The sequence below is a fragment of the Prunus mume genome, linkage group LG3, assembly GCF_029339155.1.
Source record: "Prunus mume cultivar Tortuosa linkage group LG3, ASM2933915v1, whole genome shotgun sequence".
Classification (NCBI taxonomy): domain Eukaryota; kingdom Viridiplantae; phylum Streptophyta; class Magnoliopsida; order Rosales; family Rosaceae; genus Prunus; species Prunus mume.
In genome coordinates, this window is record NC_142700.1 from 638,588 (window position 1) to 659,886 (window position 21,299).

A 21,299-nucleotide genomic window follows, 5' to 3' on the forward strand; every position below is an offset into this window, starting at 1 on the left:
AGCCGATCGGCTATATTAATATAGCCGAGCGGCTATACATTTTTATATATTCTAAAATTTTAATAGTATAGCCAGCCGGCTATACATTGGTATCTAACCTCAATAATTGAAGCAACATAATTGATATATGCATCTTAGGTGTTTTACCCAATCCATCATATTATACAACAACTAGAAAGGCCCATATGAGGAAAAGTTAACCAACTTGAGTTAAATGACGTAAAGCTTCATTGTGTAGTGAAAATTTGCAACAGAATCCAGAGCTTTTCCTTCTTTTTCTCTTGCAGAAGGTACCTAGAGGCAGAGGAACAATAATTAGTTAACATAGAACACACGCTTGTGCAAAAATACAAAAGCAATTTGTATGATGTAATCGCCAATTACACAATATTCACTCTTAGCCGTCGTCTCCATTTATACCAGTTTTGCAGGAAAAAAGAGGAGAGAAAAATTCACTTAGTTTTATTAGAGGGGGTTTTAATGCTGAAAGCAATTTATCTGAACTTGTCCACTCATGGTTTGGTGAAGTTAATAAATTGAACAACACTTCCATGCTGTTTTTCCCAGAAGTGAATTCCCTGAAAGTTTAAAATGTTATCAAGTAACTTGCCATTACAGTATGAAGCTTACACAGAAGCATCCTGGGATGGGGCTGAGAGTCGCATGTTATACGTCTTCACCTTAAGAAAGTTTTGATTGAGAAGCCAGCTTAGATAGGAGACACTGCATGTGCCCTGGGACGGGGCTGAGACTCGCAAATGTCTGATTTTAAAGGGAAGAAAAGGCCATGTGTCAGTGAGAAAATCTATGAGCAAGACTTAAAAAGAAATATTTGTCATTTCTCTTTTCACAAGTGTGATCACACGTTTGATTAGAAACCTTCCCAGGTTGATCCCTTGTAAGCCAGGCTGTGGAATTTTTTCAGTATTCAGTTCAAGCAATGGAAGCAAAAAACCGAAGATAAGAGGTCAATATTCCCTTTCAAAAAGGAAACAAAGAGTTGAAGGTTATTTAAATTCTAGAAATAATAATTAATGTAACAATATGCACACCAGAGTTGATGATATGGAGTAAAACAAAGCGATGTAGCCTCACATTCGGGACTAGGAGGGTCATCCCACAAAACTTCCTGTCACACTGATATTTACTACATGACCATTGACCAGAAAACAAAAAAGAGAAAGAAAAGAAGAAGAAGAAGAGTCTAATAAGCTGAAATAAAACTGACCTGTACTGTTTGAGCCACATTCTTCATGAGTGCAACTTCAACGAAAATAGGACGACATCAAGGTTGCATACATATAATATACCTAAATTTGTTACGAGACAAGGAAGACTCAGTACCTCATAATCCACAATTTTTTTCCAGCAAAGAGGCTGGATCATCCCATGTGATCTGGTGAAGCTCTAATGCAGCAGGGCTAAGCCACGTACTAAGTTTTTCCTTTAAGTAGGAACCCAATGCTCGCAAAGACACAATATTTTCCTCTCTGAGAATATGCAAAAATAGCAATTCATCCTGGAGTCTGATTTCATTCTTAACATTATAATATTAATGTTATAGTATATAATATATATATATATATATATATAGGTCCAGGTTATAGTTGGGGAGTCAAAACTGCGTTTAACTTAAAATAAAGAAACCAAAACCTTAAAACGAAGTCATTCCATTGAAGAAAACCTTAAAAAAAACAACTTTATCTTCTTCATCGCGCTATTTGCAGAACGCAGAAACAGCTGCCTCGCTCCGCCTCGGCCGCCTCACTCTTCTAAACGTGCAGCAAGCTAAACAGACGAGCGATTAGGCATGATTTTGAAAACACTGGGGTATATGCAGATGGTGGCCAAGATCTCTATGTTCTAGGCGGGGGCTAGGCGGGCTAGGCTGGGGCTAGGCGGTCTAGGCGGTCGCTAGGCAGCCTCTAGGCGGTCTAGGAGGGCGACATGAGGGTATATGCAGATGGTGGCCAAGATCTCTATGTTCTAGGCGGGGGCTAGGCGGGCTAGGCGGGGGCTAGGCTCGCTAGGCGGTCTAGGCGGCCTCTAGGCGGTCTAGGTGGCGACATGAGGGTATATGCAGATGGTGGCCAAGATCTCTATGTTCTTAGCGGGGGTTAGGCGGGCTAGGCTGGGCTAGGCTCGCTAGGAGGTCTAGGCGGTCGGGATAGGAGGGCGCTGCGCCTAGAAAAAAAAAACGCCATTTTGGAATCTCCAAGGTCAGGGAAGAGATCACGATGGTGCTATGAGCGAGAGACAGAGAGATGAGGATCGAAGAAGAAGTCTGAGAGAGAGAGAGAGGGGCTGGAAGATGGCTCTTGTTAGAGTTAGGTTTTGAGAAGGAAAATTGCATTCATATGTTGAAGAAAAAAAAATAATAATAAGAGATGGGCCCCCGATTACTCCTCTAGGCGTAAGACCCATGCGTGCAGCCCGGCTAGTGCTTTTAGACTCCAGAAACTTCATTTTGAGAGATCATATATCTGCTTCTCAGCCCGGCTAGTGATACTTTCTTACCTAAAATGATGATAGGATTCGACAAAGGAAGGAGCTTTAGAAGAGCAATATTTGGGCATCCTGAGGACAATGCTGGTGTTGAGAAGTGCTCTTTTAACTATAACTATAAGCAGGTGCTGGATGGGCTGGTTATGGAGATGAAGCAGCAGCCAAGGAAAATACTGGTGAACCTGGGTTTGGCATTTTTATTTGTTCTGGTACTTTGGTTCTATGTCAAGCATACAATCCATTCAATTCAGGAAATTAAACGCCAAGAACTGTAAATCTGTAATAACTGCTCATGCATGCATATGAAAAATGCATGAATGAATAAAAGGGCTTGACCATTGGAAGGTTATCCCTAATTCCTTTACTTACATTTTCATTGTAAAATTTGATTTACCAGTTAAAAATTATTGTCATGTTTGATAATTTTCCCAAAAGTAATTTTATACTAAATTGTTTCAATCATAACTTAAAAGTTCATAAGACTGGTGCAAATGGGATCAGCATCCAGCATGAGAAGCAGATACATGCCGTAAGTTTAGGTTAAACATAACTGAAAGTCTAGTTGGATATCATGGTAAAACTAGGTCTTATCAAAGACAATATCCTGGTAACACCAGCAACTCAACTTAATTGCTTTCTTCATTTGGGAACTCCAACCTGAAAGCCACCCACTTGTCATCACTAACAGGCAGCACCGTTATGCGATTAGGGAATGCAATATCAGGAAATTCTGTGTAAACTCTAACCCGTTGCACAGCGAGTAACTCCTCACCCCTGTACCTTTCCCAACATTTGTGACAGCAGGAAGATTGGGTTGTATAAATGCTGGAGAGGAATGGCTTTCTTCAGTTGAAGGGAGCATCGATTCAGAGCATGAAGAAGGATTTCCGGTTTCTTTCATGTTATCCATTCCCGGTACTGCATGAAATGAATCACAGACCTCAGCTTCGTGATTGGCGTTGGCTGATAAATCATGTAATGTGCCTGTTTCATAAATGCAAAAACAAAAAGTATAAAGGTTTTTGGACAAAAAACAAGGTTCCTTTTACACTAGCTAGTTTCCTTTCCTGCCGTGTGCACCAAACTTTTACCTGCGTGTGTTATGCAGAGAAGAGGACAGCATAGTTAGTCTTCAATGAACATTCCTTGAGCACCAAAAAAGCTGAAAGCACGGCATCATTTTAAATAGTCCGCTTAAATTACAGATGGATGGGGTAGTATTGTATTTGAGTAGCCTAAACCAGCCGGCCTTAAGTCAAGCATACAAAAAACTTAGTTGCATAGTCAACAACATCTCGACTATACCCACTAGGAATAGTCACTTGCAAATAGTGAGTATATCATTTTACCCCTTAGGGGTGGTGTAAATAACGCTTTAATAAATAATAGAAGAAACATAATATAGCGTGCAACATAACGTTTCTTTGCTTTTCCAAAAGGAAACGGGTACTGCATTACATTTCAGATCACCTAATCATAATACAAGACATGGTTTAAGATTTTATAGATTTTAAAGATTTTGAGACTACCTTACAATCATCACTATGGCACAGCTTCTGCTCCAACAAAAATTCATGGGTAGAAGGGAGCTATTAGAGAATACAAGGAATCGAATGCGCAGTTACTGTTGGATGAAATGGGCTTAGCCCGATTTAAGCCGACAAGTACATAACATAAGAGCAAGTTGGGCTGTGGGATAAACCATGTTTGGAAGAATGTCCTCCACAGATGAGGAATTGGACAAAACTCGGATGCTAGTTCAGAACTTTTGATAGAAGGTTTACCGGTGGCATTGTTTAGTAGATCCCCACTAGTAGGAGGTGTTGATTCATCCTGCCTTTCTCCAGTAACTGGCTGGTTTGGGTCTAGGCAAAGAAATGTAATATATAAATAGTATAGCCGTCTAGAATATTTAAATAGTATAGCCGGTCGGCTATACTTTGGTAATATATTAGAATATTTAAATAATATAGCCGCGCGGCTATATATTGGTCATATATTCTAAAATTTTAATAGTATAGCCGCACGGCTATACTTTGTAATATTTTCATTGGATCCGGGCCGACTAAAATGAAAGGCCTATATTTAAACAGTATAGTCGGCGAATATTTAAATAGTATAGCCGTACGGCGATACTAGTATAGCCGGACGGCTATACAACAGTATAGCCATGCGGCGGTACGTTGAAATATATTCCAAAAATTCTGAGAATTACATAGAAGAAGCAACATAATTGATCTATGCATCTTAAGTGTTTTACCCAATCCATCATATTATACAACAACAACTAGAAAGGCCCATATGAGGAAAAGTTAACCAACTGTTCTGCAAACTTCAGTTAAATGACGCACAACTCCATTTTGTAAGTGAAAATTTGCAACAGAATCCAGGAGCTTTTCCACTCTTTCTCTCTCGCAGAAGGTAACCATAGGCAAAGGAACAAGAATTAGTTAACGGTGTTTCAGACGGAATAACCAATTACAATATTCCGTAAAACTAGGTTAAACATAACTGAAAGTCTAGTTGGATATCATGGTAAAACTAGGTCTTATCAAAAACAATATTCTGGTAACACCAGCAACTCAACTTAATTGCTTTCTTCATTTGGGAACTCCAACCTGAAAGCCACCCACTTGTCATCACTAACGGGCAGCACCATTATGCGATTAGGGAATGCAATATCAAGAAATTCTGTGTAAACTCTAACCCTGTTGCACAGCGAGTAACTCCTCACCCCTGTACCTTTCCCAACATTTGTGACAGCAGGAAGATTGGGTTGTATAAATGCTGGAGAGGAAGGGCTTTCTTCAGTTGAAGGGAGCATCGATTCAGAGCATGAAGAAGGATTTCCGGTTTCTTTCATGTTATCCATTTCCGATACTGCATGAAATGAATCACAGACCTCAGCTTCGAGATTGGCGTTGGCTGATAAATCGTGTAATGTGCCTGTTTCATAAATGCAAAAACAAAGAGAGTAAAGGTTTTTGGACAAAACAGCAAAGGTTCCTTTTACACTAGCTGGTTTCCTTTCCTGCCGTGTGCACCAAACTTTCACCTGTTTGTTATACAGAGAATAGAGGACAGCATAGTTAGTCTTCAATGAACATTCCTTGAGCACCAAAAAAGCTGAAAGCACAGCATCATTTTAAATAGTCCGCTTAAATTACAGATGGGGTAGGTGGTAAACTGTGAGGGCAGCCAATGTATGGGGCATCTAATATTTAAGTATTGTTAGCCAAACCTTAACTCAAGCATACACCACAATTATTGGGATTGCTAAAACATACTAAACAATTCGACAACCAATATGTAACGTCAAAATTACACAAGGAAGGGCATATCAATATTTCTCTGAGACAGAAGCAGCTGCTGCTGAAGAATGATGACGAAAATTGTCCTGAGCACATCTTCTCATGGGTGCAAAGGCTCATGTTGCCTACTTCCCTTCCGTTGTATTGAATTCAATTTGGTACCCCTGATTTACGGTTGCCTTCTTGGAGATCTTTGGATAGTCAGATGTGGTACGGGTATTTGTACTTCTCTGTTGTTTGTCATTTTGCAACTGAAAGTTAGTGGATAGTTGAACACCAAAAGTCCCTAATTTACCAATAATCTCTTTTCTCCAAAACTCTCTCTTCTTTTTGGGGTCCGAACTCCTTTCATTTGCTCTACATTTTTGTAGCTCTGCGCAGTTCATATTCCCTTCCCCCATTTCCCCAGATTCTTTTGGTCAATCCAAAATATTGGCGTTGTCGCAATGAGAATTGGGTTTTTCTTCTTTATTAGAACCCTAAAAAAAAAAAACTTGAAAGCATGATTAACCCGCTGACCAGCTTAAATTAACTCCAAACTTCGGAATCGTATTTTTTTTATTTGGTCGAAAGTCCCAATGAGGTAGGTAAAGAAATATATGCAGCTCCTCTTTGTTTCTGTTGTACCAAATCCAAAGAGAGAGGGAGAGAGTACAGCCGTACGGCTATAGCATACCTAACGTATAGCCGGGCGGCTAGACTATTAAAATATTCGAAAAGAGTATAGCCTGCGGCTGTATTACTTAAAGAAAGGAATATATTTCCAACGTATAGCCGACCGGCTATACTATTTAAATATCCAAATATATTTCAAGCGTCCAGCCGAGCAGCTGTACTTAAAATATCCGAATATATTGAGAGTTTCGCGGCGCGGCGGTACTATTTAAATATTCCAATATATTTCCAGCGTCTAGCCGAACGGCTATAATATTTAAATATCCAAATATATTTCAAAAGTACATCCGCACGGCTATACTGTTTAAATATCCTAATTTATTTAGATTATAGCCGCTAGGCTGTACTGTTTAAATATTCGAATTTATTTCCAGAGTATAGCCGAACGGCTATACGATTTACATATCCAAATATATTCCAAGCGTACAGCCGGACGGCTATACTGTCAAAATATCCTATATAGCCGATCGGCTGTACTAATTAAATACTCGAATATAGTTCCAGGGTATAGCCGAACGACTATACTACTTAAATATCCAAATACATTTTAAGAGTGCCTTGCTATACGGTTAAAATATCCTTTAGAGTATAGCCGAGCGGCTGTAATATTTAAATATTCGAATGAGTATAGCCGAACGGCTAGTCTATTTAAATATTCAAATATATTTCAAGAGGACAGCCGCGCGGCCATACTGTTAAAATATCCAGCGTATAGCTGCGCGGCTGTACGATTTAAATATTCGAATATCCAGAATCTAGCCGCGCGGCTGTACGGTTAAAATATCCTAATATATTTATCGTATAGCCGCCCGGCGGTACTTCTCTGTTGACCTTCGTCAAGATGTTGGAGCAGATTGGGTTGCCGGCAAAGCCATCACTGAGAGGGAATACTTGGGTGGTTGACGCCTCTCATTGTCAGGGATTTACTTCTCAGTTCACCTTCACCAATCGCAAGGTTCATTTTTTATGCTTCCCTCCATCTCCGATCCAATGACCCATCTATGAGTTCTTGACAAGTTCTTTTGTTTATTCATTACCCATGCCTCAAAATTTGAGTTTTTTTTATGAAGTTTATATGTGAACTCAACCGTGATTTCGATATTGCGCTTCGTGGCTTTCCATTTAGAACCTTGTGGGCACCGTCGTAGATTGTTTGTTTTGTACAGGCCTATGATTATTTCGTTTAAGAATGTACCGGGGATTTATAGTTTGTGTTGTGCAAAGAAATGTGTTCTAATTATATAAAGGACTTGTTATCCAACTTAAGCTTATTTGCAGGTTATTCTAGGATTGAATGTGATATTTCTTTCTAGTCTCTGGGTCTTTTTCTGATTCTTGGTTATATGCAATGTGGAATTTCAGCATCATTGCCGGAGGTGTGGGGGCTTGTTTTGCAACAGCTGCACCCAGCAAAAAATGTTTTTACGCGGGCAAGGTGATTCGCCTGTGCACATTTGTGAGCCTTGTGAAAAGCTAGAAGAAGCAGTACGCTTTGAGAGACATGAGCACAGGACTAGAGCTGGGAGAGGTGCCATCTTGATTCCTTCTAAGGTTGTTAGTTCATTTGTTGTTGCGTTGAACATTTGTCGGTTCCGTCACCAGTTTTGCTAGTTTTGTGATTCTGCCACATGCTTTTTTGCTGAATTATGGTATAGATAGATTTTGTTGCACTTGCCTCATTTTAAAGGCAGATAGAAAAAGATTGAATTACTCTACCCTTTGATGGTTCCTTCTGTATCAAACTTCTAACTTTCTGTGCAGGCAGTTTGAAGTTGACATCAAAGCCTGAGGATGAAGTTCTGAACCAAATTCTCGGTAATGATAGGAATGAATCAGGACAAGAGTCTAACAGTAATGTGGTTGCTAGTATGCAGCATTAAGAGCATGGGGTGGGAGAAATACATAGAAGTCTTTCTGTTGATGAGCCTAATCATTTACAGAGTGGTGATGGATCTGCTTCTCCTGAGGAGTTGCGTCAGCAAGCTTTGGATGAGAAGAAGTACAAAATTCTGAAGGGAGTAGTAGGAAGGTCTGCCGAAGCTTTAAGAGCATGTAAGAGAGGGAAGGAGCTTGAGAGGCTGGCCGTATAGAAGAGCATGCCACTGAAATTGCATCAAAGTTAAAACTGGTGGTACATCTCTGTTAACATGCTAACTATTATAATTAGCATAATCACGCATGAAACGACATAGCAAGACATTTCAACTGGTGTAATCAAGGAACTAAAGCATAGTAAGACTAAACTTTACCATAGTTCTTGTTTAATAAATCAAAAGTTTAAAATCCCAATACAATTTCCAAGTACAACATCTCCTGTCTCAGAAGTAAACAAAAAACGGCCGCGGAAAAAAATTCAATCATTTCAATGTTGAAAGTATAAGTTTTGCATCTTATACCAAATGGGTGCAATTTGCCATCGGCTAAACAATGAAACATCAAATGAAGACTAGTAGTACATGCGTATGCCACTGAAATTCACTTGCCCTATATGGCCATAGGTAAAATATAAAGCCAAAGGGAAAACTGAATTCAGAATTAGACACCAACAAATTAGCTCCTCCTTTGAAGTTTATGAGTGCCATTTTTCGAAGACCTCCAATCATAGGCTCACCAATACTTGAACCTACTTTTGCAACTAACCATTTCTGGTTTGTTCAGTATTTAGAGCAGAACCATTATCACTTTCATGTGCATTCAAGCCCAAACTTAAATCCAAAGTGCTTTCATTCAGATCTTGGCATACTACCTGATTATTGTCCTGAGAATGAAACCAAAATACAAGTTATAGTCAATAGAAAATGAAATCAAACCCATTTGATTTCTCTTGGAATTCTACTGCCAATATGCTTTCCTCAATTTCCTATATAAAGAACGAAAATTAAATGGAATCCCTCCACCAGAAAAGTCCAGTGCCCATATAGACTGATAATAGTTCACCTTTTATACAGAAAACCTAACCATCAAGTTTTCCTCCTTCCCAAAAATGTCCATATTCATCAGTCAATTTAGGTTTTCCATATACATCAATGCACATAATAAGCACGTTGTCTCCATTAAGCAAGAAATAGTAGGAAACAACATAAGCATAAAAATAGTTACAAACATTTTACCTCATTTTCTTCCATAGGAACATCATTAATGTCAGGTTTCTCATCTAAAACCTCATTCTTGGGAGTGGCCTCTGTTTCAGTTGGCTCATTATCGATAGAGTTAGATTCATCTTCAACCTGTTCTGCAGCCTCAAGTTGCTGTTCTTCCAGTAAAGCAATCTGCTTTGTCAGATGGCCAAAGTTATCATTCAACAGAAAACCACAACGAAATCACACAAAATAATTAAGAAAGTCGAATTGATTCTATCCAGTTAAACACATTCCAATCTTGGAAAACTAATGGTTACAGCACAATGAACTCAATACCATTACGATCATAAGAGTCATCCTTTGTAAAACATATGTTCCTCCAATAATCCACTAGAGCACACGAACAAGCATAGAGAACCTCTACGTTGTTGTTTTCAACTGTTATACTCACTCCAAGCACAAGTACACAACATCACAAACTCAAGTTTGACTACTTCATGGTACCTCCCTATGCAAGTACTTTCCTAACTATCCAGTGTAAGTAAACCACCTCTTTTCCCTCCAGAAGCTCACCATAGGAATAAGATCATGACACCAATTTCCAATGAGGACAAACACTACTAATTTTATAAACATAGCTGGCTCCTAAATTAGGATTCAGTCAAGCAAGCACTAATGCAGATTCTGGGAAAATAACAGATCCCCAGGAACACCACAAAGGCATTCACATATCAATGTTTTCTCTGAGTCTTGCTTATCTGCAGAGATAAATCTAGATCTTAACATAAACCGTAGAAATAAGCACAGTAGACGTGTAAGCTTTTGATTATCAAATTGCTCCATAACTACATCCTTATCGATGTGTAGTAATCAAAACGTCATCACTGCTTTTACCAAAGTTATTTTGCTACTGACCACTTAGGAATGGCTGGAAATTCTTTCCCATACGCTAAAGTTCAGCAAGATGCCAAAAGGAAAATTGAAAATAAGCAGTAGAGCATTCTCTAGAGTATAAAATATCAAAGTAAACCCCAAAAACCCCCTCTTGATAACGGAGATTGAATATCAACTTTGTGAGAACGCTAACTTCATTTTGTAATCACTACAACCCTTAACATCTTATCTTTTATCAAAGTACTAAAATCATTTATTACTAAAACAACATTCAGCTTAATGTCATATAAATTCGTCCACAGTAGCTCGTCTCATATATTAACAGTAACCGTTGCGTCCTCTACTTGAATTACAAAATCACTAATCATAAAGCAACTCAAGAAATTCATAATGTGAAAACCACAAGTTCCGACTTCTCCTCAAATCATACTACTACTAAACACAAAACTCTCTAATGAGCTAATTCTTTTTCAGTTTTAAATGGATGATCGTGAGCTGCGGTAAGTATGACTCACAACATGAGTGTGAGCATTAAAAAATATACACAAACAAAATGCAATAACAACTCTATTGTATTAGTAGCAAAACTTCAAATAGTTCCTTTACAAATTACAAGCTAAGCTAAGCCACCACTTTAACTCGTCTAAGAACTCAAATTCAAATTGTACAATAACCTATCATTCCTTTTTAAACTCAAGGACAAACATTAATGCAAATCACGAGATCCTCGCTTATCAGCCCCCAAAGACATTAAAAGCAAACATAAACCCATAAATTCCAATGTGTCTAATCAACCCAAAAAGACCTCCTTTCCAAAGATCCTGAAACCAAACCCTAAATTATTATTAACCCCAAGAAAACACATAAAGAATTCAACTCAATCACCCACAATGCTTTCATTAAACGACTAAAAAAAACACCCAGACAATAATCAGCCCCAAATCCAAGAATACCAAGAGAATTAAACAAAAATTAATAAAAAGTGTAAAGAAGAAAAATTTACAGCAGCCAGTTCACTATCAGTGTCACATTCTGTTCCTCGTCTTTGTCGCTTTTTCCTCTTTGCGCCCAAGTTTATCAATTTGCCGTTCAGTTTCTGTTTGAACAGTAACCCGAAAACAGAAGTGCAATGCTTCATTCCATATGTTTTTTATGATTTATGTGTTCATCATTTACAGAAGCTGTGCCATCTGCTCCCACAAAAATCCATGGGTAGAAGGGAGCTGTGCCATCCTCTTTGTTTCTGTTGTACCAAATCCAAAGAGAGAGGGAGAGAGTACAGCCGAACGGCTATAGCATACCCGGAATATTAAAATATTCGAAAAGAGTATAGCCTGCGGCTGTATTACTTAAAGAAAGGAATATATTTCCAATCGGCTATACTATTTAAATATTCCAATATATTTCCAGAGTATAGCCGAACGGCTATAATATTTAAATATCCAAATATATTTCAAAAGTACCTCCGCACGGCTATACTGTTTAAATATCCTAATATATTTAGAGTACAGCCGAGCGGCTGTACTATTTAAATATTCGAATTTATTTCCAGAGTATAGCCGGACGGCTATACGATTTAAATATCCAAATATATTCCAAGCGTACAGCCGGACGGCTATACTGTCAAAATATCCTATATAGCCGAGCGGCTGTACTAATTAAATTCCCGAATATAGTTCCAGGGTATAGCCGATCGGCTATACTGCTTAAATATCCAAATACATTTTAAGAGTGCCGCCGGGCGCTATACGGTTAAAATATCCTTTAGAGTATAGCCGGCGGCTGTAATATTTAAATATTCGAATGCGTATAGCCGACCGGCTATACTATTTTAATATTCGAATATATTTCAAGAGGACAGCGCGGCTATCTGTTAAAATATCTAATATATTTATCGCATAGCCGCCGGCGTACTTCTCTGTTGACCTTCGTCAAGATGTTGGAGCAGATTGGGTTGCCGGCAAAGCCATCACCGAGAGGATACTTGGGTGGTTGACGCCTCTCATTTGTCGGATTTACTTCTCAGTTGACCTTCACCAATCGCAATGTTCATTTTTTATGCTTCCCTCCATCTCCGATCCAATGACCCATCTATGAGTTCTTGACAAGTTCTTTTGTTTATTCATTACCCATGCCTCAAAATTTGAGTTTTTTTTATGAAGTTTATATGTGAACTCAACCGTGATTTCGATACTGCGCTTCGTGGCTTTCCATTTAGAACCTTGTGGGCACCGTCGTAGATTGTTTGTTTTGTACAGGCCTATGATTATTTCGTTTAAGAATGTACCGGGGATTTATAGTTTGTGTTGTGCAAAGAAATGTGTTCTAATTATATAAAGGACTTGTTATCCAACTTAAGCTTATTTGCAGGTTATTCTAGGATTGAATGTGATATTTCTTTCTAGTCTCTGGGTCTTTTTCTGATTCTTGGTTATATGCAATGTGGAATTTCAGCATCATTGCCGGAGGTGTGGGGGCTTGTTTTGCAACAGCTGCACCCAGCAAAAAATGTTTTTACGCGGGCAAGGTGATTCGCCTGTGCACATTTGTGAGCCTTGTGAAAAGCTAGAAGAAGCAGTACGCTTTGAGAGACATGAGCACAAGACTAGAGCTGGGAGAGGTGCCATCTTGATTCCTTCTAAGGTTGTTAGTTCATTTCTTGTTGTGTTGAACATTTGTCGGTTCTGTCACCAGTTTTGCTAGTTTTGTGATTCTGCCACATGCTCTTTTGCTGAATTATGGTATAGATAGATTTTGTTGCACTTGCCTCATTTTAAAGGCAGATAGAAAAAGATTGAATTACTCTACCCTTTGATGGTTCCTTCTGTATCAAACTTCTAACTTTCTGTGCAGGCAGTTTGAAGTTGACATCAAAGCCTGAGGATGAAGTTCTGAACCAAATTCTCGGTAATGATAGGAATGAATCAGGACAAGAGTCTAACAGTAATGTGGTTGCTAGTATGCAGCATTAAGAGCATGGGGTGGGAGAAATACATAGAAGTCTTTCTGTTGATGAGCCTAATCATTTACAGAGTGGTGATGGATCTGCTTCTCCTGAGGAGTTGCGTCAGCAAGCTTTGGATGAGAAGAAGTATAAAATTCTGAAGGGAGTAGTAGGAAGGTCTGCCGAAGCTTTAAGAGCATGTAAGAGAGGGAAGGAGCTTGAGAGGCTGGCCGTATAGAAGAGCATGCCACTGAAATTGCATCAAAGTTAAAACTGGTGGTACATCTCTGTTAACATGCTAACTATTATAATTAGCATAATCACGCATGAAACGACATAGCAAGACATTTCAACTGGTGTAATCAAGGAACTAAAGCATAGTAAGACTAAACTTTACCATAGTTCTTGTTTAATAAATCAAAAGTTTAAAATCCCACTACAATTTCCAAGTACAACATCTCCTGTCTCAGAAGTAAACAAAAATGGCCGCGGAAAAAAATTCAATCATTTCAATGTTGAAAGTAAAAGTTTTGCATCTTATACCAAATGGGTGCAATTTGCAATCGGCTAAACAATGAAACATCAAATGAAGACTAGTAGTACATGCGTATGCCACTGAAATTCACTTGCCCTATATGGCCATAGGTAAAATATAAAGCCAAAGGGAAAACTGAATTCAGAATTAGACACCAACAAATTAGCTCCTCCTTTGAAGTTTATGAGTGCCATTTTTCGAAGACCTCCAATCATAGGCTCACCAATACTTGAACCTACTTTTGCAACTAACCATTTCTGGTTTGTTCAGTATTTAGAGCAGAACCATTATCACTTTCATGCGCATTCAAGCCCAAACTTCAATTCCGGTTTCTTTCATGTTATCCATTTCCGGTTTTTTTCAGTATTCAGATCAAGCAATGGTAGCAAAAAACCGAAGATAAGAGGTCAATATTCCCTTTCAAAAAGGAAACAAAGAGTTGAAGGTTATTTAAATTCTAGAAATAATAATTAATGTAACAATATGCACACCAGAGTTGATGATATGGAGTAAAACAAAGCGGATGTAGCCTCTAGGCGGTCTAGGCGGGCGACATGAGGATATATGCAGATGGTGGCCGAGATCTCGATGTTCTATTCGGGGGCTAGGCGGGCTAGGCGGGGGCTAGGCTCGCTAGGCGGTCTAGGCGGTCGCTAGGCGGTCTAGGCGGTCGTTAGGCGGCCTCTAGGCGGTCTAGGTGGCGACATGAGGGTATATGCAGATGGTGGCCCAGATCTCTATGTTCTAGGTGGGGGCTAGGCGGGCTAGGCTGGGCTAGGCGGTCTAGGCGGGCTCTAGGCGGTCTAGGCGGGCGGGATAGGAGGGCGCTGAGCCTAGAAATAAAAAACGCCATTTTGGAATCTCCAAGGTCAGGGAAGAGATCACGATGGTGCTATGAGCGAGAGACAGAGAGATGAGGATTGAAGAAGTCTGAGCGAGATAGGGGGGCTGGAAGGTGGCTCTTGTTAGAGTTAGGGTTTGAGAAGGAAAATTGCATTTATATGTTGAAGAAAAAAAAAACCAAAAGAAGAGATGGGCCCCCGATTACTCCTCTAGGCGTAAGACCCATGCGTGCAGCCCAGCTCGTGCTTTTAGACTCCGGAAACTTCATTTTGAGAGATCATATATCTGGAGGAATCTTTTGGGAAAGCTTTGATTATCCCTGTGATGCTTTCTTACCTGAAATGATGATAGGATTCGACAAAGAAGGAGCTTAGAAGAGCAATATTTGGGCATCCTGAGGACAATGCTGGTGTTGAGAAGTGCTCTTCTAACTATAACTATAAGCAGGTGGTGGATGGGCTGGTTATGGAGATGAAGCAGCAGCCAAGGAAAATAATGGTGAACTTGGGTTTGGCATTTTTATTTGTTCTGGTACTTCGGTTCTATGAAAAATGCATGAATTGAATAAAAGGGCTTGACCATTGGAAGGTTATCCCTAATTCCCTTACTTACATTTTCATTGTACAATTTGATTTACCAGTTAAAAATTATTATTATGTTCTAAATGTTCATGTTTGATAATTTTCCCAAAAGTAATTTTATACTAAATTGTTTCAACCATAACTTAAAAGTTCATAAGACTGGTGCAAATGGGATCAGACACATGGTAAAACTAGCATCCAGCATAAGTTTAGGTTAAACATAACTGAAAGTCTAGTTGGATATCATGGTAAAACTGGGTCTTATCAAAAACAATATTCTGGTAACACCAGCAACTCAACTTAATTGCTTTCTTCATTTGGGAACTCCAACCTGAAAGCCACCCACTTGTCATCACTAACGGGCAGCACCGTTATGCGATTAGGGAATGCAATATCAAGAAATTCTGTGTAAACTCTAACCCTGTTGCACAGCGAGTAACTCCTCACCCCTGTACCTTTCCCAACATTTGTGACAGCAGGAAGATTGGGTTGTATAAATGCTGGAGAGGAAGGGCTTTCTTCAGTTGAAGGGAGCATCGATTCAGAGCATGAAGAAGGATTTCCGGTTTCTTTCATGTTATCCATTTCCGGTACTGCATGAAATGAATCACAGACCTCAGCTTCGAGATTGGCGTTGGCTGATAAATCGTGTAATGTGCCTGTTTCATAAATGCAAAAACAAAGAGAGTAAAGGTTTTTGGACAAAACAGCAAAGGTTCCTTTTACACTAGCTAGTTTCCTTTCCTGCCGTGTGCACCAAACTTTCACCTGTTTGTTATACAGAGAATAGAGGACAGCATAGTTAGTCTTCAATGAACATTCCTTGAGCACCAAAAAAGCTGAAAGCACAGCATCATTTTAAATAGTCCGCTTAAATTACAGATGGGGTAGGTGGTAAACTGTGAGGGCAGCCAATGTATGGGGCATCTAATATTTAAGTATTGTTAGCCAAACCTTAACTCAAGCATACACCACAATTATTGGGATTGCTAAAACATACTAAACAATTCGACAACCAATATGTAACGTCAAAATTACACAAGGAAGGGCATACCAATATTTCTCTGAATCCATTAATTTTTTCTTGCAAAATTAACATATTTATTTTCTCCCAGCTGAAATACAAGAACAGATACTACACACACAACGCATCAATTTAGCGTCCTGTATATGCAAACTTTCATATACTAAATAAAACAGATACAAACGTAGATCACGTATTCGAGTAGCCTAAACCAACCAACCTTAAGTCAAGCATACAAAAAACTTAGTAGCATAGTCAACAACATCTCGACTATACCCACTAGGAATAGTCACTTGCAAATAGTGAGTATATCATTTTACCCCTTAGGGGGTGTTAGTGTAAATAACGCTTTAATAAATAATAGAAAAAACAGAATATAGCGTGTAACATAAAGTTTCTTTGCTTTTCCAAAAGAAAACGGGTACTTTATTACATTTCAGATCACCTAAGCATAATACAAGACTTGGTTTAAGATTTTAAAGATTTTGAGACTACCTTACAATCATCACTATGGCACAGCTTCTGCTCCAACAAAAATTCATGGGTAGAAGGGAGCTGTTAGAGAATACAAGGAATCGAATGCGCGGTTACTGTTGGACGAAATGGAAGACTGAGTACCTCATAATCCACAATTTTTTCCAGCAAAGAGGCTGGATCATCTCATGTGATCTGGTGAAGCTCTAATGCAGCAGGGCTAAGCCACGTACTAAGTTTTTCCTTTAAGTAGGAACCCAATGCTCGCAAAGACACAATATTTTCCTCTCTGAGAATATGCAAAAATAGCAATTCATCCTGGAGTCTGATTTCATTCTTAACATTATAATACTAATGTTATAGTATATAATATATATATATATATATATATGTCCAGGTTATAGTTGGGGAGTCAAAACTGCGTTTAACTTAAAATAAAGAAACCAAAACCTTAAAACGAAGTCGGTTTATTGAAGAAAACCTTAAAAAAAAACAACTTCATCTTCTTCATCGCGCTATGCTGTTTCTGCCTCGCTCCGCCTGGGCCGCCTCACCACCCCTCGCTGCGCCTCACTCCGCTAAAAGTGCAGCAAGCTAAACAGATGAACGCTTGAGACAATTTCCATTCGCCTCGCTCCAACGCGCGCACCGGGGCGCGATTAGGCATGATTTTGAAAACACTGGGGTATATGCAGATGGTGGCCAAGATCTCTATGTTCTAGGCGGGGGCTAGGCTCGCTAGGCATTCTAGGATGTCGCTAGGCGGCCTCTAGGAGGTCTAGGAGGGCGACATGAGTATATGCAGATGGTGGCCAAGATCTCTATGTTCTAGGCGGGGGCTAGGCTCGCTAGGCTGTCTAGCGGTCGCTAGGCGGCCTCTAGGCGGTCTAGGTGGCGACATGAGGTATATGCAGATGGTGGCCAAGATCTCTATGTTCTAGGCAGGGGCTAGGCGGGCTAGGCTGGGCTAGGCTCGCTAGGCGGTCTAGGCGGTCGCTAGGCGGGCTCTAGGCGGTCTAGGCGGGCGGGCTAGGAGGGCGCTGAGCCTTAAAAAAAAAAAACGCCATTTTGGAATCTCCAAGGTCAGGGAAGAGATCACGATGGTGCTATGAGCGAGAGACAGAGAGATGAGGATTGAAGAAGAAGTCTGAGCGAGAGAGAGGGGCTGGAAGATGGCTCTTGTTAGAGTTAGGGTTTGAGAAGGAAAATTGCATTCATATGTTGAAGAGAAAAAAAAACAAAAGAAGAGATGGGCCCCCGATTACTCCTCTAGGCGTAAGACCCACATCAAAAATTACCAAAAGAGATAGACACAATATTTTCCTCTCTGAGAATATGCAAAAATAGCAATTCATCCTGGGGTCTGATTTCATTCTTAACGTCGTAATAGTTGTAAGTGTAACCTTACGCGAGAATGGATTGAATATCAGCTCGAAGAATGGACAAGAACTTCAACCCGCCGGGATGCGTGTTCAGCCGCTCAAATAGAACTTCGTACGCCGGCTTGAGAGCATGTCTTAGATTTCGCTCAATAGCTCCAAAATTGAATATGCTTACGGCGAGAGGAAAGCGAGCGAGGTCTCTGGCGTCGTTGAGTCTCATTCTGATTCGCATCAGAATGGCCAACCCTTTCTTGTTCGTGTTTAATTTTCCAAGTTCGATTTTTATAGTAAATGTAAGATTCAATTCTCAGTCTCTCGGACTCCCACTTTTGTCTCTTGTCTGGTGTCGCTTCAGTTTCCACACCCGCCAGCCGCACAACCAGGTACACTTCTTGACGACACCCTCATACCTCAAGGCCCCTCAGTCTCTTGCAAATTACGACATTACCTAACTTCTCTTAAGCTGGCTTGGGCTGTTGCTCTATTTTCCTTGGATCCGGGCCGACTAAAATTAAAGGCCCATATTTAAATAGTATAGCCGCGCGATTTTAATATATTCAAATATTTAATATAGGGAGTTTATAAGCCAAAATGGAGGTTGAAATTATAAAATAAAACACTTTATAAACACACCCAAAACTCATTATTACACACACTCAACACTCGTTTATAAACACACCCAAAAGTTGACTTTGGAGTTGATTTTGGGTGTGTTTCTATGTTTAAATAGTACTTGAGTTTTTTTATAAATATATGTTTAGGATTGGGTTTATTTATAAATTTGTATTTAATATATTCGAATATTTAAGTAGTATAGCCGTGCGGCTATAAGATTTAAATATTTTCGAATATTTAACAGTATAGCCGCGCGTCCATACATTTTAAATATCTCGAATATTTAAAAGTATAGCCGCTCGGCTATACGGTTAAATATACTCCAATAACCTTCGATTTCGAGATATCATATAAAAGTGGTGATGGCGGCCCAGCGTAAGAACCCGCAGATTGAGAATGTTCTGATGATGCTTCCCTCGAGCATTCGCTGCACCGCTTGTAGCACTGTCATGGCCAAAGGCACCAAGTTGAATTCCAGCAAAGAAGAAGTCCTCGGCGAGGTACTTACTTGGCTTATTATTGTTCTTTAATCTTAATCTTGTTCGTGTTTTGAAGCTTTAATTGGCCAGTTCATCTCTCGTTTTGCTCTCTCTTAGTTCTAGTTCTAGGGTTTGTTTAATTTTGTTGATGATGGAAGCTCTCTCTCGCTCTAGGTTTTGAGAGCTTTGGTGTTTTCTAATTGGACAGGTTTAAATTTCATGCGATACACACTACTAATTGTTGCATCATTAATTACAGGAGTTTTGGGAGGTTTGGAAAGATCACACATTCAGGATTTTGCTTCAATTGTACCCAGTGCTCGGCTGAGATCGTCATAAGGACAGACCCACAATATTCACACCTTGCTGTTGAGGCCGGTGCTTCGAAATTTTGTAGTCATTTTATCCCTTGGCTTCCCTCTAGGGTTGAGGAGGTAAAAGAAAGGAACTAAAGATTCTGCCTACATACATATATATATATATATATATATATATGCATGCATGCTTCATGTCTTTCTGTTTTTATATTGCCTTTTACTGTTATCACAATTACTCAATCCAAACTTCCTTTGCAGAAAGAGAAGTTGGTTCCTTACACGGACCCAAACTGGCAAGAGATAGAAAAGAGAGGAGGTCTTAGTTAACAGGGTATGTACTTGTTATCAGGTTTTCAGATTCCCAAATCACATTGCTGCTGCTGCTGCTGCTGCTTAAATAATGACTATCAAATCATATATGCTTATTTCCATTTCAGATACAACAAATTATAGATAAGCATATTCAGAAAAGGAAGATAGAAGAAGCGGGAGATGCCATGAAATCTTTGGATTTCAAAAGAGTGATTTAGCAGTTTTCCGTCAAGGTAGATTCCTTATTATTTGTAATCAGATTCATAGCCGATCGATGCTCCTACTCCTACATTCCTTTGTTTATGTTTGTTTAGGTATTTCGAATTCAAACACCTTACAATTGACTAAAAACTAATGTATAATGATTAAGGATTTACTTACCATTGATCACTTCCCCCTCCTCTGTCAATGCTACAATTTGTCTATCTCATTGGTTCATTCATATCTTATAGTTGGTTACTTTGGTTTTCAATACATGATGATCTAATCTTGTATACCCCTTGGAGCTTTATGGGTCTTTCTAATCTTGATTTCAATACATGGGATGATGGAATGGAATGGAAATGTATGTCCATAATATTGGGTTCATTCACATTCCAAGAATGATTGATTGATTCAAGTTCAACTATTACTTGTAGCATATTTAATGCCCATCATGGTCATCACCCAACACCTATTTCAAACATGAGGCTGATTTTCAATAACTTTGTTTCTCTCTATTACAACTCACCTAACGTTCCTTCTCTCTCTCTCTCTCTCTCTCTCTCTCTCTCTCTCATGTACACACACACGCACACTATTTAATTATTTTTATTTGATTTATTTTCATTTGTTTACATTCCCCAATCCTCCTCCGGCCGCACCGACAACTTTTTTAATAACGATGTCAAATTCTTTTGAAATCTCAACCCAACAACCAGAGGCGTTATAAGAGTTGTTCTATGGTGAATGTCATATATGTACTATAGATGTGGATCTTTATATGAGCCATATGATTTATTTGAATAGTAACTTCACTTAAATTTAATGATGTGGATCTTTATATTTCTCTTATAAATTGTCCTGAATTGCAAACGATTATAAGTTTATAACCATAGATGAGCTTTCTACTACCAATGGTTTCACGAGGAATGAAGTTGAAAATATATTGGGTGGCCTATTGGGCTACAGGCTTAATGCTGAATTAGATCCTCCATTATGCAGCTGCTAACCAACAGGCCCACAGTCCAAATTTATCACATACAAATACAACTAGAAAGTTTGAATTCAATCCTTAAGAAGAATCAAGATAACTTAATTTCAAATAATAATAATAATAATAATAATAA

General features: G+C 39.1%; 2 protein-coding genes, 2 long non-coding RNA genes and 1 pseudogene across 5 annotated transcripts; 3 read left to right on the forward strand and 2 right to left on the reverse strand.

Annotated features, from left to right (window-relative positions):
- Window positions 1–106: 106 nt before the first annotated feature.
- Window positions 107–18,514, reverse strand: LOC148918344 (uncharacterized; annotated as a pseudogene).
- Window positions 7,332–8,391, forward strand: LOC148918345 (uncharacterized). The gene is made up of 3 exons (XM_089049317.1): window positions 7,332–7,446; window positions 7,854–8,042; window positions 8,253–8,391. The coding sequence occupies exons 1-3, from the start codon at window positions 7,333–7,335 to the stop codon at window positions 8,259–8,261; spliced, it is 312 nt and encodes a 103-aa protein (XP_088905443.1). The 5' UTR covers window position 7,332; the 3' UTR covers window positions 8,262–8,391.
- LOC148918346 (uncharacterized) lies at window positions 8,338–11,686 on the reverse strand. 2 transcript variants are annotated; one of them, XM_089049316.1, is made up of 3 exons: window positions 11,469–11,675; window positions 9,602–9,760; window positions 8,338–8,593 (listed from the first exon to the last, which is right to left on the reverse strand). In XM_089049316.1, exons 1-3 carry the CDS (start codon window positions 11,601–11,603, stop codon window positions 8,534–8,536), a joined length of 354 nt encoding a protein of 117 aa, XP_088905442.1. In that variant the 5' UTR covers window positions 11,604–11,675; the 3' UTR covers window positions 8,338–8,533. The 2 variants fall into 2 exon arrangements, with proteins under 2 accessions (XP_088905442.1, XP_088905441.1); XM_089049315.1 differs by lacking the exon at window positions 8,338–8,593 and adding an exon at window positions 8,725–9,249 and having other exon boundaries at window positions 11,469–11,686.
- Window positions 12,505–13,908, forward strand: LOC148918347 (uncharacterized). Its single transcript, XR_016125626.1, has 2 exons — window positions 12,505–13,108; window positions 13,319–13,908. It is a non-coding gene; the product is annotated as an uncharacterized LOC148918347 (long non-coding RNA).
- A 713-nt stretch (window positions 18,515–19,227) lies between the features above and the next one.
- On the forward strand, window positions 19,228–20,418 carry LOC103324461 (uncharacterized). Its single transcript, XR_513588.3, has 4 exons — window positions 19,228–19,363; window positions 19,602–19,776; window positions 19,918–19,990; window positions 20,097–20,418. It is a non-coding gene; the product is annotated as an uncharacterized LOC103324461 (long non-coding RNA).
- The last annotated feature ends 881 nt before the right edge of the window (window positions 20,419–21,299 follow it).

Coding starts and splice junctions, on each gene's coding strand:
- LOC148918346 (XM_089049315.1), bottom strand. CDS start 11,603: ATGAAGCATTGCACTTCTGTTTTCGGGTTACTGTTCAAACAGAAACTG. Junction 9,761..11,468: donor CTGATAGTGAACTGGCTGCT/GTAAATTTTTCT, acceptor CTGACAAAGCAG/ATTGCTTTACTGGAAGAACA. Junction 9,250..9,601: donor TTCCTATGGAAGAAAATGAG/GTAAAATGTTTG, acceptor TTTCATTCTCAG/GACAATAATCAGGTAGTATG.
- LOC148918345 (XM_089049317.1), top strand. CDS start 7,333: ATGTTGGAGCAGATTGGGTTGCCGGCAAAGCCATCACTGAGAGGGAAT. Junction 7,447..7,853: donor TCACCTTCACCAATCGCAAG/GTTCATTTTTTA, acceptor GTGGAATTTCAG/CATCATTGCCGGAGGTGTGG.